Source organism: Meriones unguiculatus, chromosome 11 (assembly GCF_030254825.1).
Source record: "Meriones unguiculatus strain TT.TT164.6M chromosome 11, Bangor_MerUng_6.1, whole genome shotgun sequence".
Classification (NCBI taxonomy): domain Eukaryota; kingdom Metazoa; phylum Chordata; class Mammalia; order Rodentia; family Muridae; genus Meriones; species Meriones unguiculatus.
Window position 1 is genome coordinate 51,321,750 of NC_083359.1, and position 17,892 is coordinate 51,339,641.

General features: G+C 38.6%; 1 protein-coding gene across 7 annotated transcripts in view; it reads right to left on the bottom strand.

Moving 5' to 3' along the window:
- Nucleotides 1–17,892, bottom strand: part of Pdxdc1 (pyridoxal dependent decarboxylase domain containing 1) — a 71,035-nt gene that overhangs the window by 21,834 nt on the left and 31,309 nt on the right. For all 7 annotated transcript variants that reach the window (XR_002476914.2, XM_060364229.1, XM_060364228.1 and 4 more), the window contains exons 9-13: nt 12,617–12,701; nt 11,768–11,816; nt 11,559–11,660; nt 9,975–10,100; nt 7,714–7,764 (exon numbers count right to left, since the gene is read on the bottom strand). Coding sequence is in view for 6 of the 7 variants with exons in the window: in XM_060364229.1 (XP_060220212.1) it covers nt 7,714–7,764; nt 9,975–10,100; nt 11,559–11,660; nt 11,768–11,816; nt 12,617–12,701 (413 nt within the window). In the remaining variant the exon portion in view is untranslated. The remainder of the gene's footprint in view (nt 1–7,713; nt 7,765–9,974; nt 10,101–11,558; nt 11,661–11,767; nt 11,817–12,616; nt 12,702–17,892) is intronic.

Below are 17,892 nucleotides of genomic sequence, written 5' to 3' on the forward strand. Positions count from 1 at the left end.
ATGTGTTTTGCAACGGAGTCGATTCCTGTAGATCTTTTCGGGGCTCGCGAACTGGGTATAACATTCTCACCCTCAACGATAGGCATTATCTCAAAGTAAAGGCTAGAAAAAGATTTTCTAAGCAAATGGAGCCAAGAAAGAAGCTGATGTGGCTATTATAATATCTAATAAAAGAGACTTTCAATCAAAATTAATTAAACAAGAAGGGGAAAGACACTTCATACTCACAGGAAATGACATCTCTCAAGATGACATCTCAGTTCTTAACATCTATGCCCCAAACACAACAGCACTCATATTTGTAAAAGAAACATTACTAGAACTTAAATCACACATGGAACCTCACATATAAATAGTGGGAGACATCAATATCCCACTCTTTCCAATGGACAGGTCATCCAGACAAAAAACAGAGCTAAAAGACATTATGAACAATATGACCCTAACAAATACCTACAGAACATTTCATCCAAACACCTCATGGAATTTTATCTAATATTGACCACATACTTGGTCACAAAGCAAGTCTGCAGAGATACAAAAAAAAAAAACGGAAATAACTCTCTGTATCCTATTAGGTCATCATGGATTAAACTTGGATATCAACAGCAGAAACAACAAAAAGCCTGTAAGTTCACAGAAGGTGAACAACTCTACTGAATGACTACGGTGTCAAGGCAGAAATAAAGAAAAAACATAAAGACTTTCTAGAATTTAATGAAATACACAATATACCCAAACTTATGGAACACAATGAAAGTGGTACTACAAGAAAAGTTTGTAACACAAAACATAAAAAACCTGGAGAGCTCATACTAGCAACTTAACAGCATACCTGAAAGCTCTAGAACAAAAACAAGCAAACACACCCAAGAGGAATAGACAATAGGAAATAATCAACTGAGGGCTGATGTCAATAAAATAGAAACAAAGAGAACAATGCAAAGAATCAATGAAACAAAGAATTGGTTCTTTGAGAACAAGATAGACAATACCTTATTCAAATTAATTTAACAGAGAAAGAATATTCAAATTAACAAAATTAGAAATGAGCCTGGAGGTGGTTGCACATGCTTTTAATCTGAGCACTCGGGAGGCAGAGATAGACGTATCTCTGAGTTTGTGGTCAGCCTGGTCTACAAAGCAAGCCTAGGATAGCCAGGGCTACACAAAGAAACTCTGTCTCGAAGAAACAAAGATCAAAACAAAACAAAATTAGAAATGAAAAGAGGGACATAACAACAGACACCGAAGAAATCCACAGCATCATTAGATGATACTTCAAAACACTGTACTCTACAAAATTAGAAAATCTAAAAGAAATGGTTGGTGGAATCTTGATTAATATCACTTACCAAAATGAAATCAAGATCAGATAAATAATTTAAATATATCTATAACTCCTAAGAAAATAGAAACTGTCATTAAAAGTCTCCCAACCTCCCAAAAAGCTCAGGGCCAGGCAATTTTTAGGACAAAATTCTACTAGACTTTCAAAGAAGAGCTAATACCAATACTTTTCAAATTATTCCTCAAAAGAGAAATGAAGGAACATTGCCAAATTCATTTTATGATGTCACAGTAATCCTGATACCCAAACCATACAAAGATTAAACAAAGAAAATTACAGATCAATTTCCCTCATGAACATTGATGCAGAAATAGTTAATAAATTACTCGCAAACCAATTCCAAGACCACATTAAGAAGATTATTCACCATGATCAAGTAAGCTTCTTGCCTGAGATGCAGGAATGGTTCAAATATGAAAATCAGTAAATATAATCCACCATATAAACAAACTGAAAGAAAAAAAACCCAACCACATAGTCATCTCATTAGATTCTGAAAAAGCCTCTGACAAAATCCAATACCTCTTCATGATACATGTCTTGGAGAGATCAGGGATACAGGGGACATAATAAACATAATAAAGGCAATTTACAGCAAGCCAATAGCCAACATCAAATTAAATATAAAGAAACTCAAAGCAAGATGGGTGGTCCTTTAATCCCAGCATTAGGAAAGCAGAAGCAAGCCAATCTATACCAGCCTGGTCTTCAGAGGAAGCTTCTGGACAGCCAACTCTACACAGAGAAACCCTGTCTTGAAAAAAAAGAAAGAAAGGCAAAGCAATTCCACTAAACTTAAAAACAACACAAGGCTGCTCATTTTCTCCATATCTATTCAGTAAAGAACTTGAAGCTCTAGCTAATACAGTAAACAACTCAAGGGATACAAATCAGAAAGGAAGAAGTCAAAGAATTGCTATTTGTAGATATGATAATATATATAAGTGACCCCAAAAATTCTACCTGCAATTGATAAACATCTTCAGCAAAGTGGCTAGATATAAGAGTAACTAAAAATAAAAAAAAATAAAAAACTCAGTAGCCCTCCTCTATACAAGTGACAAATGGGCTAGGAAAGAAATCAGAGAAAGAACACCCTCTATAATTGTCATAAATATGCAAAATTGTTAACGTAACTCTAACCAAGCAAGTGAAAAGCCTGTATGACAGTAACTTCAAGTCTTTGGAGAGAGAAATTGAAGATATTAGAAAATTAAAAGACCTCCCATGCTAATGGATTAGTAGGATTCACACAGTAAAAAAGGACATCTTACCAAAAGCAAGCTACAGATTCTTTTGCAATCCTCATCAAAGTTCCAACACAATTCTTTACAGACCTTAAAGAAAATTCTCAACTTCATATAGAAAAGGAAAAACAAACAAACAAAAACGCCAGAATATCTAAAGTAATCCAAAAGAATTTCTGGAGGTATTACCATCCCTGATTTCAAGCTGTACTACAGAGCTAATTCTCAACTTCATATAGAAAAGGAAAAACAAACAAACAAACAAACAAACACTCCAGAATATCTAAAGCAACCCAAAAGAATTTCTGGAGGTATTACCAGCCCTGGTTTCAAGCTGTACTACAGAGCTTTAGAAATAAAAACCGCATGGTATTGGCATAAAAACAGACAAGTTGATCAGCGGACTCAAACTGAAGACCAAGATGTAAATCCACACACCTATGGACAGCTGATTTTTAATAAAGAAGCCAGAAGTATACAATGGAAAAAAAGACAGCATCTTCAACAAATAGTATCTAACTGGATGTCAGCATGTAGAAAAATGCAGATAGAGCCATATCTATCACCCTGCATAAAACTTAAGTCCAAGTGGATCGAATACATCAACATAAAACTAGACATATTCAATCTATCAGAGGAGAAAGTAGGGAAGAGCCTTGAACTCATTGGCACAGGAGACAAGTTCCTGAACAGAATACCAACAGCTCAGGCACTAAGACCAACAGTTAATAAATGGGGCCTCATGATACTGTCAATAGGACAAAATGGCAGCCTACCGAAAAGTAAAAGATTTTCATCAACTGTACATCTCACAGGCTAATATCAAAAATATATACAGAGTTCAAGAAACTATACATTAACAAACCAAATAATCCAATTAAATATGGGGTACAGATCTAAACAGAATCCTCAACAGAAGAATCTCAAATGGCTGAGAAGCACTTGAAGAAACATTCAACATCCTTTCTTTCTCTTTAAAAAAAAAAAAAAAGATTTATTTATTTATACATAGGAGCACTCTATTTGCACGTATGCCTTCATGACAGAAGAGAGCGTCAGATCCCATTATAGATGGTTGTGAACCACCATGTGGTTGATGGGAATTGAACTCAGGACCTCTGGAAGAGCAGACAGTGCTCTTAACCACTGAACCATCTCTCCAGCCCCCTCTTTTTTTTTTTTTTTTAAGATTTATTTATTATTTATACAATGTTCTGCCTGCAGGCCGGCACCAGATCTCACTATAGATGGTTGTGAGCCACCATGTGGTTGTTGGGAATTGAACTCAAGACCTTTGGAAGAACAGCCAGTGTTCTCAACCTCTGAGCCATTTCTCCAGCGTAAAAAGTTTTTTTTCTTTTTCTTTTCCTTCCTTCTTTCTTTTCTTCTTTCCTTCTCTCTTTCAGACTTATTTATACGATCAACATCCTTAGCTACCAACGAAATGTAAATCAAAATGACTCTGAGATTCCATCCTATACCTTTCAGAATGGCTAAGATCAAAATCAAGTGACAACTCATGCTGGATGTAGAGCAAGGGGAACACTCCTTTATTGTTGGTGGGAGTGCAAACTTGTACAGCCACTTTGCAAATGAATATTGCAGTTTCTCAGAAAATTGGGAATCCATCCAACTCAAGACCCATCTATACCACTACTGGGCATAACACTCCATCATATTACAAGGACACTTGCTGAACTATATTCACAGAAGCTTTATTCTTAATAGACAGAAACTAGAAACAACAGATGTCCCTCAACTGAAGAATGGATAAAGAAAAGGTGTTACATTTATAAAATGGAGTATTACCCAGCTATTAAAAAAAATAATAACATGAAATTTGCAGGCAAATGGATGGAACTAGAAAAAAATTATCCTGAGTGAGGTTAACTCAGAATCAAAAACACAAACATACTTATAAGTGTATATTATCTACAAAGGATAATCACGCTACAATCCACAGACCCAGAGAGGCTAAATAAGTATCAAAAAGTTCTCAAGGGGGACACATCGATCTCTCTGGGAAGGGGAAATAGAATAGATTTTGCATGGGAACTGGGGGTGCATGGGGATGGGAAGAGGTATATGGTGGTGGAGTAGGAAGGAGGGAGAGAGTATTGGGAGAAATGTCTGGAATTTATTTCAGGGGTAAGGTAACTCAGGAATCTATGAGGGTGACCCTAGCAAAGATTCCTAGTATTAGGGGGTTGGGGAAAGAGACCTGTTCAGAGGCCTGAACTTGTCGTCTCCTGTAACCAGGCAAGGCTTCTAGTAGAGGGATTAGGACACCTACCCAGCCACAAACCTTTGATCTACAATTTTGTCCTGCCTGCAATATGTGCTGGGGTAAAGATGGCATAGATCTAATGGGAGTAGCCAACCAATGATTGGTCCAGCTTGAGACCCATGCCAGGAACCACACACTGGATAGCACAGAGACTTAGAACCAAACACTACCGGCTTAAAAAAAAAAAGTTAATGAAATGATTCCTAATGATATTCTGCTGTGCTCATAGACTGGAGCCTAGTATAATAGTCAGGCTTCAACCAGCAGCTGATGGAAACAGATGCAGAGACCCACAGCCAAACATTAGGCAGAGCTCAGGAAATTCTGCAGAAGAGAGAGAGGAAGGATTGTAGGAGTTAGAGAGGTCAAGGACACCAAAAAAAAAAAAAAATGGCCCACAGAATCAACTAATTAGGATCATAGGGGCTCAAAGACACTGAATCAACAATTAAGGAACCTGTATGGGTCTGACCTAGGTCCCTCCCATATATGTTATGATTGTATAGGTAGTTCTTATGGGACTCCGAATATGAGGGAAGGCACTTGGTCTTATTGCAATTTGATATGCCATATATGGTTGATATCCCTGGGAGGCCTGCCCTTTTCTGAAGGGCAACAGAGGAGCAGATTTGTGGAAGAGGGGAAGGGACTGGGAGGAAAGGAGGAAGGGGAACTGTGGTTGGGATGTAATATATGAGAGAAGAATTTAAAAAAGTCAACTCCACAGAAAACAACAATAACAAAACAAAACAAAGAAGATGGCAAAATAAAACCTACCAACCAACCAAACAACAAAAAAGCAGCAGCACCCCTGCTGCTGTAAGCATAAGCTAAGCTGCACGGACAGGGAGAAGGAATGGTTGTGGACCTTGGCTTTGTGGTTGTGGTCATATATATTATATATGTTTTTTGAAGATTTATTTATTTATTATGTGTAGAGTCTTCTGCCTGTATATGTACCTGCATGCCAGAAGAGGGTACCAGATCTCATCATAGATGGCTGTGAGCCACCATGTGGTTGCTGAGAATTGAACTCAAGACTTCTAGAAGAGCAGTCAGTGCTCTTAACCTCTGAGCCATCTCTCCAAACCTGAGGTCCTACATTTTAATGGCTATGTGATGGACAGAAAATTCACACAAAGCCTTTATGAAGCGTCTGTAGGAAAAGAAATAATACTGTGTGTATGTGTGTGTGTGTGCACGCGTGCACGTGTATGAGCTTGGGTAAAAATAAGTTCAATAAAGAAGAAAAAAGGAAAGGGAATCAAGTGATGTATGTCTTGTGTGATCTTAGGGTGCTATTTGAACCAAGATCTGAAAGCTCACAATCCAGTCAAGAGAATAAGTGGGGAACAGTGATTTCCAGATAGCAGGAACAAAGGAGAGTGTTGTGAGGATTAAAGAAACAATGTAGAAAAGGTACTGGGTAATATGTATGGTAACTGTTAGTTAGAAGTCACCCACAGTAGCTGTGACAGTTGATGACTGACATGCTACTATGTCTTGTGTTGTTTGCTGATCATACATCCCTAATTGAGGAAATGGCCATTGAAACAAATGGCTGGAGGAAGGCTGGGTTCTGTGTAGTCTTACAAAGACACTTGAAAAGAACTGAGGTTAAGGGAAGACACATAAGGAGAGCCTAAGGGCTCAGCAAGGGACAGAAAAACCACATGGGCTTAGTACTGCCTCAGTTCCCCAAAAGTTCATTCTTGTCCTCTCTGAACTCTGTCCACCCATTATACTTTCATTTCACAGCTGAGATGACAGAACAAGAGGATGGAGATGGCTCAGAGATTAAGAGCACTGGCTGTTCTTCCAGAGGCCTAGGCTTCAATTCTCAGAACCCATATGGTGGCTCAGAACTGTCTGTAACTCCAGGTCCAGGGGATCCAATGCCTTCTTCCAGCCTCTACACATGTGGTACACAGACATATATGCAGGTAAAACATACATACACATAAAATAAAAATAAAAAATCGTATAAAAAAAAAAGAAAGAAAGAAAACAACTCAGTGTTACCTGGCCACCCAGCGGCACTGCTAAGAGCAGAACTCAAATATTCTGTTTCTCCAATTACTCACTCTCCTCTTCCAAGTCTCTTCTTAACTGAATCCAAAATACAGTATCTGGCTCCCTAACCCTGACTCCCCCCCACCCCCCGCAATCTATCCTCAACAATTAACAAGTAAACACAAATAATCTCAAGGACCAACTTTAAACTAAACTCTGCTCTGTAGAAGTGCTAAAAAAATACTCAGTAAGCACATTTAAATAAAAGCCTGACCTGTATTTCTTGAAATTCTAAAATATATGAAGCAAAATGTGAAAAGGTGCCTTCCTGGACTGATACTGTTAGTTGTTAGCCCTATCAAGTCCCTATCTTTTTGTCAGTTACTACCTGAGGGAGCGGTCTGAAAGACTGTTTAGAAAGATCCCAGAGACAAGATCTGGGATATTTGCTTTTTCCTTGTCATTCCACTTTGAGCAGGTTTCAGAAAGTAATCCAGAGTATTTTGAGACAGTTATTTCCAAGGATTGGTGATTTCAAGCCCTTGGGAAGGTGAAGTCAAAGGAGTTTACATCATTTCTTTGTGCAATTCTACATTTTAGCAGAATTATAGGAATTTAAACATTTCTGGTTCAGACTTCTTAATTTCAAGCTAATTGAATGATTAGGTCATAAGCGCATATGTGATTTCCTCCTAAAGACTGTTGTTCACTGGAACTGTCACAACTCAAGGGTAATATACCACACTTCAGGAAAACCATTTTCTTAATGGAGCTAAGAAATTTATTTCAAAAGCAGAGAAAATTATATACTATACCAAGATTTTTATGTGGTCCACTTTCTTCAAACCTTCTTGTAACCGTTGACTCTGCAAACAACAACAACAACAAAAGAGTATAACTTACTAGACTGACAAAATATATTATTAGCAGGCATAATATATTATTATCATGAGGGTCTTTGCAATGTGAAAATAAGCACCTCAGGCAAAGGCACCTGCAACTTTATTACTAAGTGTGAGTCCCAATTTTGACAACTCAACATCTGCTTTTTCAGTCTTCCAAGTAAAGTTACATGACATGCCAACTCATGGGGACAGATACAATTACCATTACTCTATCCAAAACCCCTCTTCACTGATAGGAGAATTATTATAGTCCCTAATTCAGGGACTAGAGAAATGAATATTCATTGAGTATTTGATGTTGCAAAGCCCTTCAAGGAACCCCACTTGAAATATATTTTACCAGTGAAATCTACATTCCAGTGAATTTGTGGGCATCATATGAAATAACACAAAGTGCTTAATGGTGTCTGGCACTGAGTAGATGTTCAACAGCTGCCACACATGAAGAAAGAGGAGCTGAGGAGAGGAAGCACAAGAGACAGCTTTCTTTCATTGGAAATGTAAGACACAGTATGGACTATATGGCATGAACATGTAGACATGCATAGCTGCTAATGTCCTACATAGTTTCACAGGTGCCCTAACATGGTGAGTAAACAGCAGGATGTCACTCAAACCTTCATGAGCACTGAAGGTTAGCTACAGGTTTGGGTTGTAGGCAGATGCCAGTGCTGTGGTAATCTCAAGGGTTTGGTAATTAATGTTATCATTATTTTCCTGCCCTCCTAAAGCCAAGGGAAACTGAACCTCTCCTATGAGTGCTCAAACATTTTTCTAACTTGACTAAGTTGCTATGTTAGCAAAGGCTTCTATTTCCTAAGGACTAAAAAATGCTTTTTAAAAACTTAAAATTAAATTTTAATGCAAAAAGTATTAATCTATAAACCAAAGGAACCAGTACTAATTTTTCTTAAATGTAAAAATGACAAGAGAAAGTGTAAAAAGGTAAGGTTCTCAATATATGTGCCTATCCAAACTTCCTATGCTGAAAGTTCATATCCTAAACAATAAACCTGCACTAAAAAAATCACCTCAGACTTCAGAGGTGATTAAAGAATTCACTAAAAAGGATTTGTGAACATGCTTATAAAAAGAGGGTAAGGGAGTGTTTCCCTTGTTCCTACGTAAGAATACACAGAGAGTACCATCTAAGGCCTTCACCAGAATCTACTGATAACCTGATATCAGGTTTGAGCATCTACAAATATAAACAATATATTTTTTACTACTCACAAATTACCCAGTCCAAAGTATTTTGTTATAGTCACTAACAACATTAACCTATAATGTAATTTATGTTTTTCATAATCAGAATACCTCCAATACAAGGAAAGACTTGTTCCATTACCTTACAAATAGGAAAACCAAGGTACTGTATTAAGAATACCATATTTGGGAGCTGGAGAGATGGCTCAGCAGTTAATAACACTTGCTATACTCCCAGGGGACCAGGTTTAATTCTCAGGACCCAAGTGATGGCTCACCACCATTTGTAATTATAGTTCCTGGGAATCCAGTGCCCTCTTCTGGCCTCAGGACACCAGGCATGCAACATGGTATACTGACACTCATACGCAAAAACTAAAATAAATCTTTAAGAAGATACCAAGGCCCTCTAGCAGAGCGCAGAGCTACTGGTAACTGATTGCTTCTGGGACAGTTTCCTTTCTTTAAACAAAGACAATGTTGGATGGGTATGTGAAGGAATGGGATTTTTGGTAACTTAGGGGAGGGAAGTGAAATACAACATATGAAATTCTCAAACAATTCATAAAAACACATATTTAAAAACCCCATGCCATTTACATTAAACTTTCTTTTTTTGTTTTTTGTTTTTGTTTTGAGACAGGGTCTCTTTCCATAGTCCTGGCTGTCCTGGAACTTAATGTAGAACAGCTGGTCTCAAACTAACAGAGATCCTTCTACCTCTGCCTCCCCAAGTGCTAGAATTAAAGGTGTGGGGCACCACAGCAACCCTCTATATTCAATTTTCTATTTTTATATTCCTTCTCTCTGGAGTCAGTTAAGAGCAATATATATGCACCACCTCTCTTCCTGAAAGTCATCTTGTGACTTTTCTCATTCTGGACAGAGGATACCAAAAGTAAAAGATTTTCCTGTTTCTGCTTTTGTGGAGGAGTCTCTGTAACTCTTTTAATGTTTCTACTCACCAGCTGACAGGCATGCTTTATTCTTTCCACAATGCCATCAAGTCCCAAGTATTGTAGAGACAACCACAGCGGCAGGGCTCGAAGTTTGTCTGCAGGCTTATTTGATGTAAGACCAGCAACTAGGGTCTAAAAAAGACAAGACAGGTGCACTCAGGGCTGCTGGAACGTTAGTACTGACTAGCTACTCTTCATTACAAATTTACATGTCAAATACTATGTGTGATACTTGGCTTGCATTATCCATTTGGCCTTTCAACAACTAGTAGCCTAGATGAGCTTAGCTCAGAGATCCAGGTGTGTTCAAGGATTCAAAATAAGGGGAGGCAGTGCTATTCCAGGTAAAAATCCAGATAGGCTAAGTTCTAGAGCCACAGTTCTTAGCCATTTAGGAATGGACTCTTGACAGGTGAGCATCTTTAAAATTGTTGGCAATTTTCAACTAAGCAAGATAGCACCTGTATTTACTGTATATTTACTGTTCAGTAATTACTGAACATTTACTTTGCATGCATGCACCTATTACTAATACATCTATGAAAACAAACAAACAAAAAAAAAAAAAAAAAACACAATTCAGGGTTTAAACCAGTAAGATTTTATGTTACAACCTGCACTGAAAATGTGGGTTAGAGTCTTAAATGGTAATTCTGCTTTTGGGAACCAAAATGTAGACTCTCTGAAAATAATTTGATATATAAAAATATGTTTATTGTATTATTAATTAAAATTTGATAATACCCTAAAAGCTCACAAATGACCATTATTACATAAATTGTGATCAAGCTATAGAAAGAAAATAAGTCATAAAATCACACACACAGATATCTTCCACACACATAGGGAAGTACAGGGAAGGCATAACTAAAAACAATGTACAGTATGGACGGCATCTTGGGCTACTGAGGTGGCTCAACTGGCAAAGGCACTCTTGTGAGTTTGACCTCTAGAACCTATGGAGAGGTGGAGGAGGGGACTCTCACAAAGTCGTCTTCTAACCTCCACATGTGTGCTGTGGTACAAGTACTTCCCACCTCGACTCACATGATTTCTTTTTTAAGAACAAATTTGCGGGGTTTTTTTATTTTGTTTTGTTTTTTTGACACAGAGCCTATGTATCCTAGGTTGGCCTTGAACTCCTGACCCTCCTGGCTCACAAATACCAAGACATCTGGCAAGGCAAGCATGCTACCAATAAGTTTTCAGCTCCAGAGATTTTTTTGTTTGTTTTTACTTTTAAGACAGGGTCTCATGAAGTAGCCTAGAATACCCTAGAGCCAGCTGCGCAGCCCAAGAGAGCCTTAAACTTAAGATTCCATTGTGTTAGCCTTTTAAGTACTGGGATTACATGTATGTGCCACTTAGACCACTTAAATTTTTTTAAAAAGTGGTACTGAAGGGTGTGAGTAAGGTACAACAAATATGCATGAAATGCCATACTGAAACCCATTATTTGTCCCCCCAAAAAAAGTAATTTAAAAAAGGTAAAAGAAGTAGAATTTAGAATTTTTTTTCTTTTATTTCTCTATATTCTACCCAGGAAGGCAATTATGAATACCACTCATTCCCTAGTGACCGTCAGCTCACCAAGGCAGGATCATCATGTTTGTAGAGCGTCACTGCAGGAACGGCTGGCAGACCTAGCCACGGGCCAGGAGTCAGTGTCATGCTATCACATTTAGTTGCAGCCTACCAAAAAAGAGCTTTGTTCATGAGCTAGCCAGGGAACATGAAACATAGTCCCTCCTCTATTCATAAGATCACCACCACCAATATTCAATAAACCAAAAACATACCAGCACAGATGAGGAGACATAACCTAGAGCCAATGTTGCCAGATTCACACTGGAAGAAAAAGCGTAAGTCTAAGAACCAATTTACTCCCTAATCAGGTACTCTACCAAAAAGAAACCAATTGTGCTGTCAGAAGGTGACATGTGCACATCTTTACATATGCCTTTTGCTTGATAAGCATTTATTAAAGCCAAAGATGGGAGTTACAGAAATTCTAAAAAAAGCTTCAAAATGCACTTTTTTAAAAAACATGCTTTAGGGGCTGTCCCTGCTTCCTTAGGACAATGCCCACACCATTCGGTATCTTTCCCAGCCACTCTTCCTCAGTCACTGTCCTTTTTGTAGAACTAAGATAAAAGCAACCTTATCTGGGACGATGTGGTGACATGGGCAGTCTGACCTGAATCTACTCCTCTTCTCCTTAAAGACATTCCTATCACTTATATCAAACTATGAGCTCAGGTGCAATCAATTAACCACTTCAGAGGTGTCCAAATGATCTCAACTGTCAGAGGAAATCATGTAACATGAAGCTGGAAAGGGGGCTAAGATTTCTGCAGTTAATTTTTACAACAATAGGAACTGTCTCTCAATGAGTCAAAACATAGGAAATCCAGCCAAGTGGAAAGGAATATATGGAATTCTGGTTGCCACTGTGCCTAAAGCCATTCCTAATACTGATCTTTTTAGTTGTATGAAGCAGTAAAATTTCCTTTTGCTTTAGCCAATTTGAGTGATTCTGTCATCTGTAATCCAAGCCTTTAATGATGAATGTCACCCTGAGTGTTGGTCTGGGTGTCCGTTCTCCATGAGGACCAACATGGAACTGTCCAACCTTACCATCTACTTACCCTTCCACATGAAGCCAGATGCCATACTGCTCACAGAGCTCCTTCAAACGTCCAATTTTGTCTGTGTGTCCAACTGCTGCAGTACCTAAATAAAATAAGCAGGGGCATTAAAAAACAACCCAATGCCTTCTGAATCTTTACAATGGAGGAGCTTTCACATATAGCTACACAGCATTTCCACAGGATGGAAGCAGCAATGTATCCCTACTTTGTAATCATCATTATGGTTTGACTTTAAAACCAACACTTACAATCTGGTTTGTGGCTGGGTGCAGTGGCACAGGCCTGTAATACCAGCACTTGAGAAAACAGAGACAGGTGGATCTCTGTGAGTTCAAGGCCAGCCTGGTCCACATAGTGAGTCCAGGACAGCCAAGGCTACCCAGAAAAACCCTGTCTCAAAAAAAAAAGGAAGTAAAACCCAAAGAAACCCAAAAAGCAAGAAAGCAAGCAAACGAACAAACCACCAAGCCAGTTTGTGTAATCTTTAAAGAATGTGCCTCCTTTTTCGTAAGTATCTAATTTTGTACTGAAATCATACTGGCTTTTTACTCACTAGACTTATTGAGTCATGGGGAACTGTCAAGTCTGCCTTCAAGACTGTGGGACTGTTGATTTATACCTGCATTTGCTTTAGAAACTCCAAAGTTTTGGCCATAAACATTTGTAACTTTTCTCTTTTAGCTTATGTCTTGCAATGTGAACTATTTTATACTCACCAACTACTCTAGGTATAGTACTTTTGTAGATATTTGCTCAAGATATCCTTTCTCATTGTTTTTCTCTCCACACTGTGAGGTTTTTGTTATTTAGGTGTCACCTTTATAAAAAGAATGTGTAACATGACTTTGGGTTTTTATCATACAGATTGTTATCACAAGACATGTATTTTGAAGACTACTTAAACATATCAAAGTCTTGGAGCTCATCCCTCAGTAATTTGCACTACAGACTTTGCTGGGGACACCCTTTCTCAGACAGAACTTAAGTGAACATAGTCATATATTCCCCCAAATTCTCTAAATTTTCAGTTAATAAAATTTTAAGTAGTAAAAACTTCTATATCCTTACCAAGGCCTGAATAGAACTTACAGGAAAAAAAAAAAAAAAGATTATGTAGGCTGGCAATTTGGCTTAGTTGGTAAAGTGTTTGCCTAGCATACAGAGACTCTAGGTTAAGTCCACAGCACTACATAAAAGTAGATATGGTGGTACATGCTTGTAATCCTAGCACTAAAACCAAAAGTTCAAGGTCATCCTGAGTTAGGTTCAAAGGCTACCTGAGTTAAAAGCTAGCATGAAATACATGATTTTTTTTTTAATCTCAAAAAGGGAGAAGGGGCGACTGAGGAAATGGTTAGGTAAAATGCTGTCCCACAAGCATACAGATCTGAGTTCAATCTCTAGAACTCATGTTAAAAAGACTGGCTTGACAGGGTCAGCCGCTTTGGACCCAGAGAAGAGCATGTCTGACTGCATGTGGGTTGATGCCCCAGGTCCCGCCTCTGAGAAAAAGGTATCAGACGGGTCTGATGCTCTTTGGGTGGATGACACCTAAATGAACATCAGTACAAAGTCCCAATTTATTTCTAATATCAGAGATCAGACCTCTACTCTTGCCTGATGCGTCTAAAACAAAAAGGGGGAACTGTAGAGAGCTGCGTAATGCCACGCCTGAAAGATGGAGCTGGTTTCCGCCTTCCACCTTCCCGATGGTGAGTGCTCTCTGTCACGAACAATTCCACATTTGGCTAAGGCTGAGGATCTGGCTTGCTTCCATGTATGTGGACCTATTTGCATTGCCCACGTGGCACGCTGGGGTTGGCTACCCAGAGGCTATTTAAGCTGTGGGCCGGCTTTCCCCAGGGTCAGATGATTGTTCAAGGTTCCTGAATAAACTGCATTGAAAAAAAAAAAAAAGACTGGCTTGATGGCAGCACATAATTGGGCTATGCTGACCAGCAGCCTAGCATTACCTGGCAAGGCCAGTGCTAGACCAGGTCTAAATAAAACAAATAGATTGTGCCCAAGGAATGACACCAATCATGCTTAACATAAGTTTTTTTTGTTTTTGTTTTTTTTGGTTATGTTTTTTGAGACAGGGTCTCTCTATGTAGTCCTGGCTATCCTGATATATATATATATATATATATATATATATATATATATATATATATATATATCCTTGCTATATAGATAGACCAAGCTGGCCTTAAAATCAGAGATCTGTGTGCCTGGGATTACAGACATATATACCACACATTTATGTTAATTAAACAACACTTAACTATAATACTTCTATCTAGATGAATGTTCAGTGCTATGTTTAATAACTGGATCACTATCAGAGTCATTTCATATTCTTTGGCTATGTCTGTTTCAGGGAATAGAAATGGGTCACAATGAGAAGTCATTCAGTCACATGCTAACTGCAATCTCTAAGTCCATCCAGTGACTGAATATGGGTCAATTTGTGCTTCTTTTTGAGTTAGGCAGGAAGCGATGTCTCTGTCTTCTCAAGTGCTGGGATTACAGCACTTTTGCAATGGCAATAAGGTGGATACTTAAGTGCTTTCTTTTTGTTTTTGTTTTAGTTTTTCTAAACAGGGTTTCTCTGTGTAGCCTTTGCTGTCCTAGATTCGCTTTGTAGACCAGATTGGCCTCAAACTCACAGCGATCCACCTGCCTCTGCCTCCCAGAATTCTGGGATTTATAGGCATGCACCACCACACGCTACTAGTGTTTTCTTTTTGAAGACAAACAGTTTAAGATATAATTCATCTGTATGAAACGCATACACATAAGTGAAACCCATTCAACAAGTGCTGATACACGTATACAGTGAGTAAAATGTCACAATCAATAATGTTTCTGTTACCTTAAAATTTCCCCCATCATCGGCTGAAGATGCTCTGCTCCCTAACGTATGACCCAACAATATTCACCTGTTCCTGCCACTCAAGCCTTGTCTTTCCTAGGGTGTTGAACCAATTCACCATATGCAACTCTTTGTACACCAGCATGCCTTTGAAATTCTTGCATACTGAAGTGCAATGCTGTACTACAGGCATATGCCCCAATTTGCTTATCCACTCACCAACTGAAGAACACTTAAGTTATTTCATCAATGAATAAATACATTCATGAAAACTTTTGCATGGAGATCATTTCATTTCTCCTTGATAAACCACAGTATTGGAATGAGTAGATTACAGGGATCTGCATTTGACTGAGAAACTGTTCAAGCTTATAGAAACGCTGCATCATTTTGTATCCCAAGGTTTTTAACAGTTTCCTGAGATTGAAACATTCCATCCTTCATAGAAGCTTTTTGAGCAGAAAGAGCTTTATGAAGTCCCTGATGAAGACCAGATTCACTAGGCCCTTCCCCTGCCAGAGTAAATAATAAAAGCTAAGACTCTCTCTCTGAAGAGCAGAGCCAAGCTGTGATGAAGATTTAGACAAGCGAAATAGTAAAGACGACTCTTGAGACTGGCTGAGCTGCCTGGAAGCCTAACTGAGGCACCAGGAAAGGACACTCCTCTGATGATTTTAAACTTTAGACTTAATTTGAGAAGCCAAAAAGAAAACAAAAATCTAACATGTAAGTCTGTAGCTTGTACAGGCTGTACCCTAGCAGTCCAAATCCTCCTTTCCCAGACACTGAAAACTGACTGATCTTGTAAAATTTACTGTTTTTTTGCAAAATAGGTCACAAAGCTAACTGCTATCTCTGCTTTTATAATCAATTTGCTTACACTGCTAAAGAAGATGACTAGGACAACGGCAAGACACATATATTAAAATAAGACTTTGCCTACACGAAGGCAGAGTATATGTAATCTTGTGGGTTTAGCCTTCATAGGCCCTGGACTGATATGGCTAGCTGCTGCATCTGGGAAGCACTCACCGTTGCAGTCCTGGTACCATGAGTATCTGGCACCAGTAATAATAAATCCTCTTCTTATTAAACTTTATCCATTGTCATGATGAATCTCTGAGTGATCCCAGAGCCCTAACAACTCCAACCTATTTGAGTTGCCTGCAAGCTGTGCACTGTGCTCCAGGTTCCCAGAATTGTGAGCTGTCACTCTTGCTGGTGTGGGCTTTGGTGATACAGCCATCTTTGAGTTATTTCTGCTCCTGTAAGTAACCCCAATAAAACTCACTGGTTCACCAAGTTGGACACTGGTGTTATCTGTACTTTGGTCCTTAGTGGGATCATCTAATGTGTGTATTGTGTCTCCCCAGAAAAATTTTTGTCACACAACGCCCTACTAGAAATATATATGTAGCTTCTCTGATTCCTATCAGGCACTTTTTTCCCCAGCAGTGGGATTGGAGCCAGAGTCTCCGCATAACAGAAAAACACTGTACTACATCTCAAGCTCTCACTGTGATTTTACTATTTTATTTTATATTTTTGAGACTGCCTGGTCCTGAACTCACTATACAGCCCAAGACAACCTTGAACTTCAAATTTCTTGCCCACATTTCAGAGTGCTCGAGTTATTGAGATGTGCCACCCATATTTGGTTCACTTAGACTTTAAGATCAAACTCAGGGCTTGCTTATACTAAGCAAGCACTCTACCAACTGAATTACATCCCAGACCTCATTTAAACCAGACTGCCCTTGTTTGTTGATCCTCAGGCATTAGCCTCTGAAGTGCTGAGATTCAAGCTAGGATCAAAGTGTGTACCAACATATGCAGCTAAACTGTACTATTCTAATGATACTGACATTAAACATCTTTTAAAATGTTTATATACCTATGTGGTAAATTATCCATCTAAATGCTGTTCATTTTAAATCTGTCTGACACCTTACTACTGAACAGAATGTTACATACTTCAGATATGTCATTTGCCAGGAAAAAAAAAAATGTTTCACAAATACTTCTTTTAGCCTACCAGTTGCTTTTCACTTAATAGGGTCTTTTGTTTTAGTTTGTTTGAGACAGAATCTATTATATAGCTCTAGCTGTCCTGGAACTTGGTGTGTTGACTATGAGAGCATTAAATGTATAGAGATCCACCTGCCTCTGCACCTCTAATGTTGGTTTACAGGCATGAGCCACCATACCCAGCACAACAGGGTCTTCTCAAACAGCAAAAACTTGTGTTGCTAGGGCCTTGCACTTGTTTAAGCACAAGCTGTAGTGAGTGGTACCCCAAATCAAGTTTTTCATTATTCTGGGGGTTTGTTTGAGACAAGACCTTGCTTTGTAGTCTCGGCTGGCCTGGAACTCATTATGTGACAGGGCTTGTTTAGAG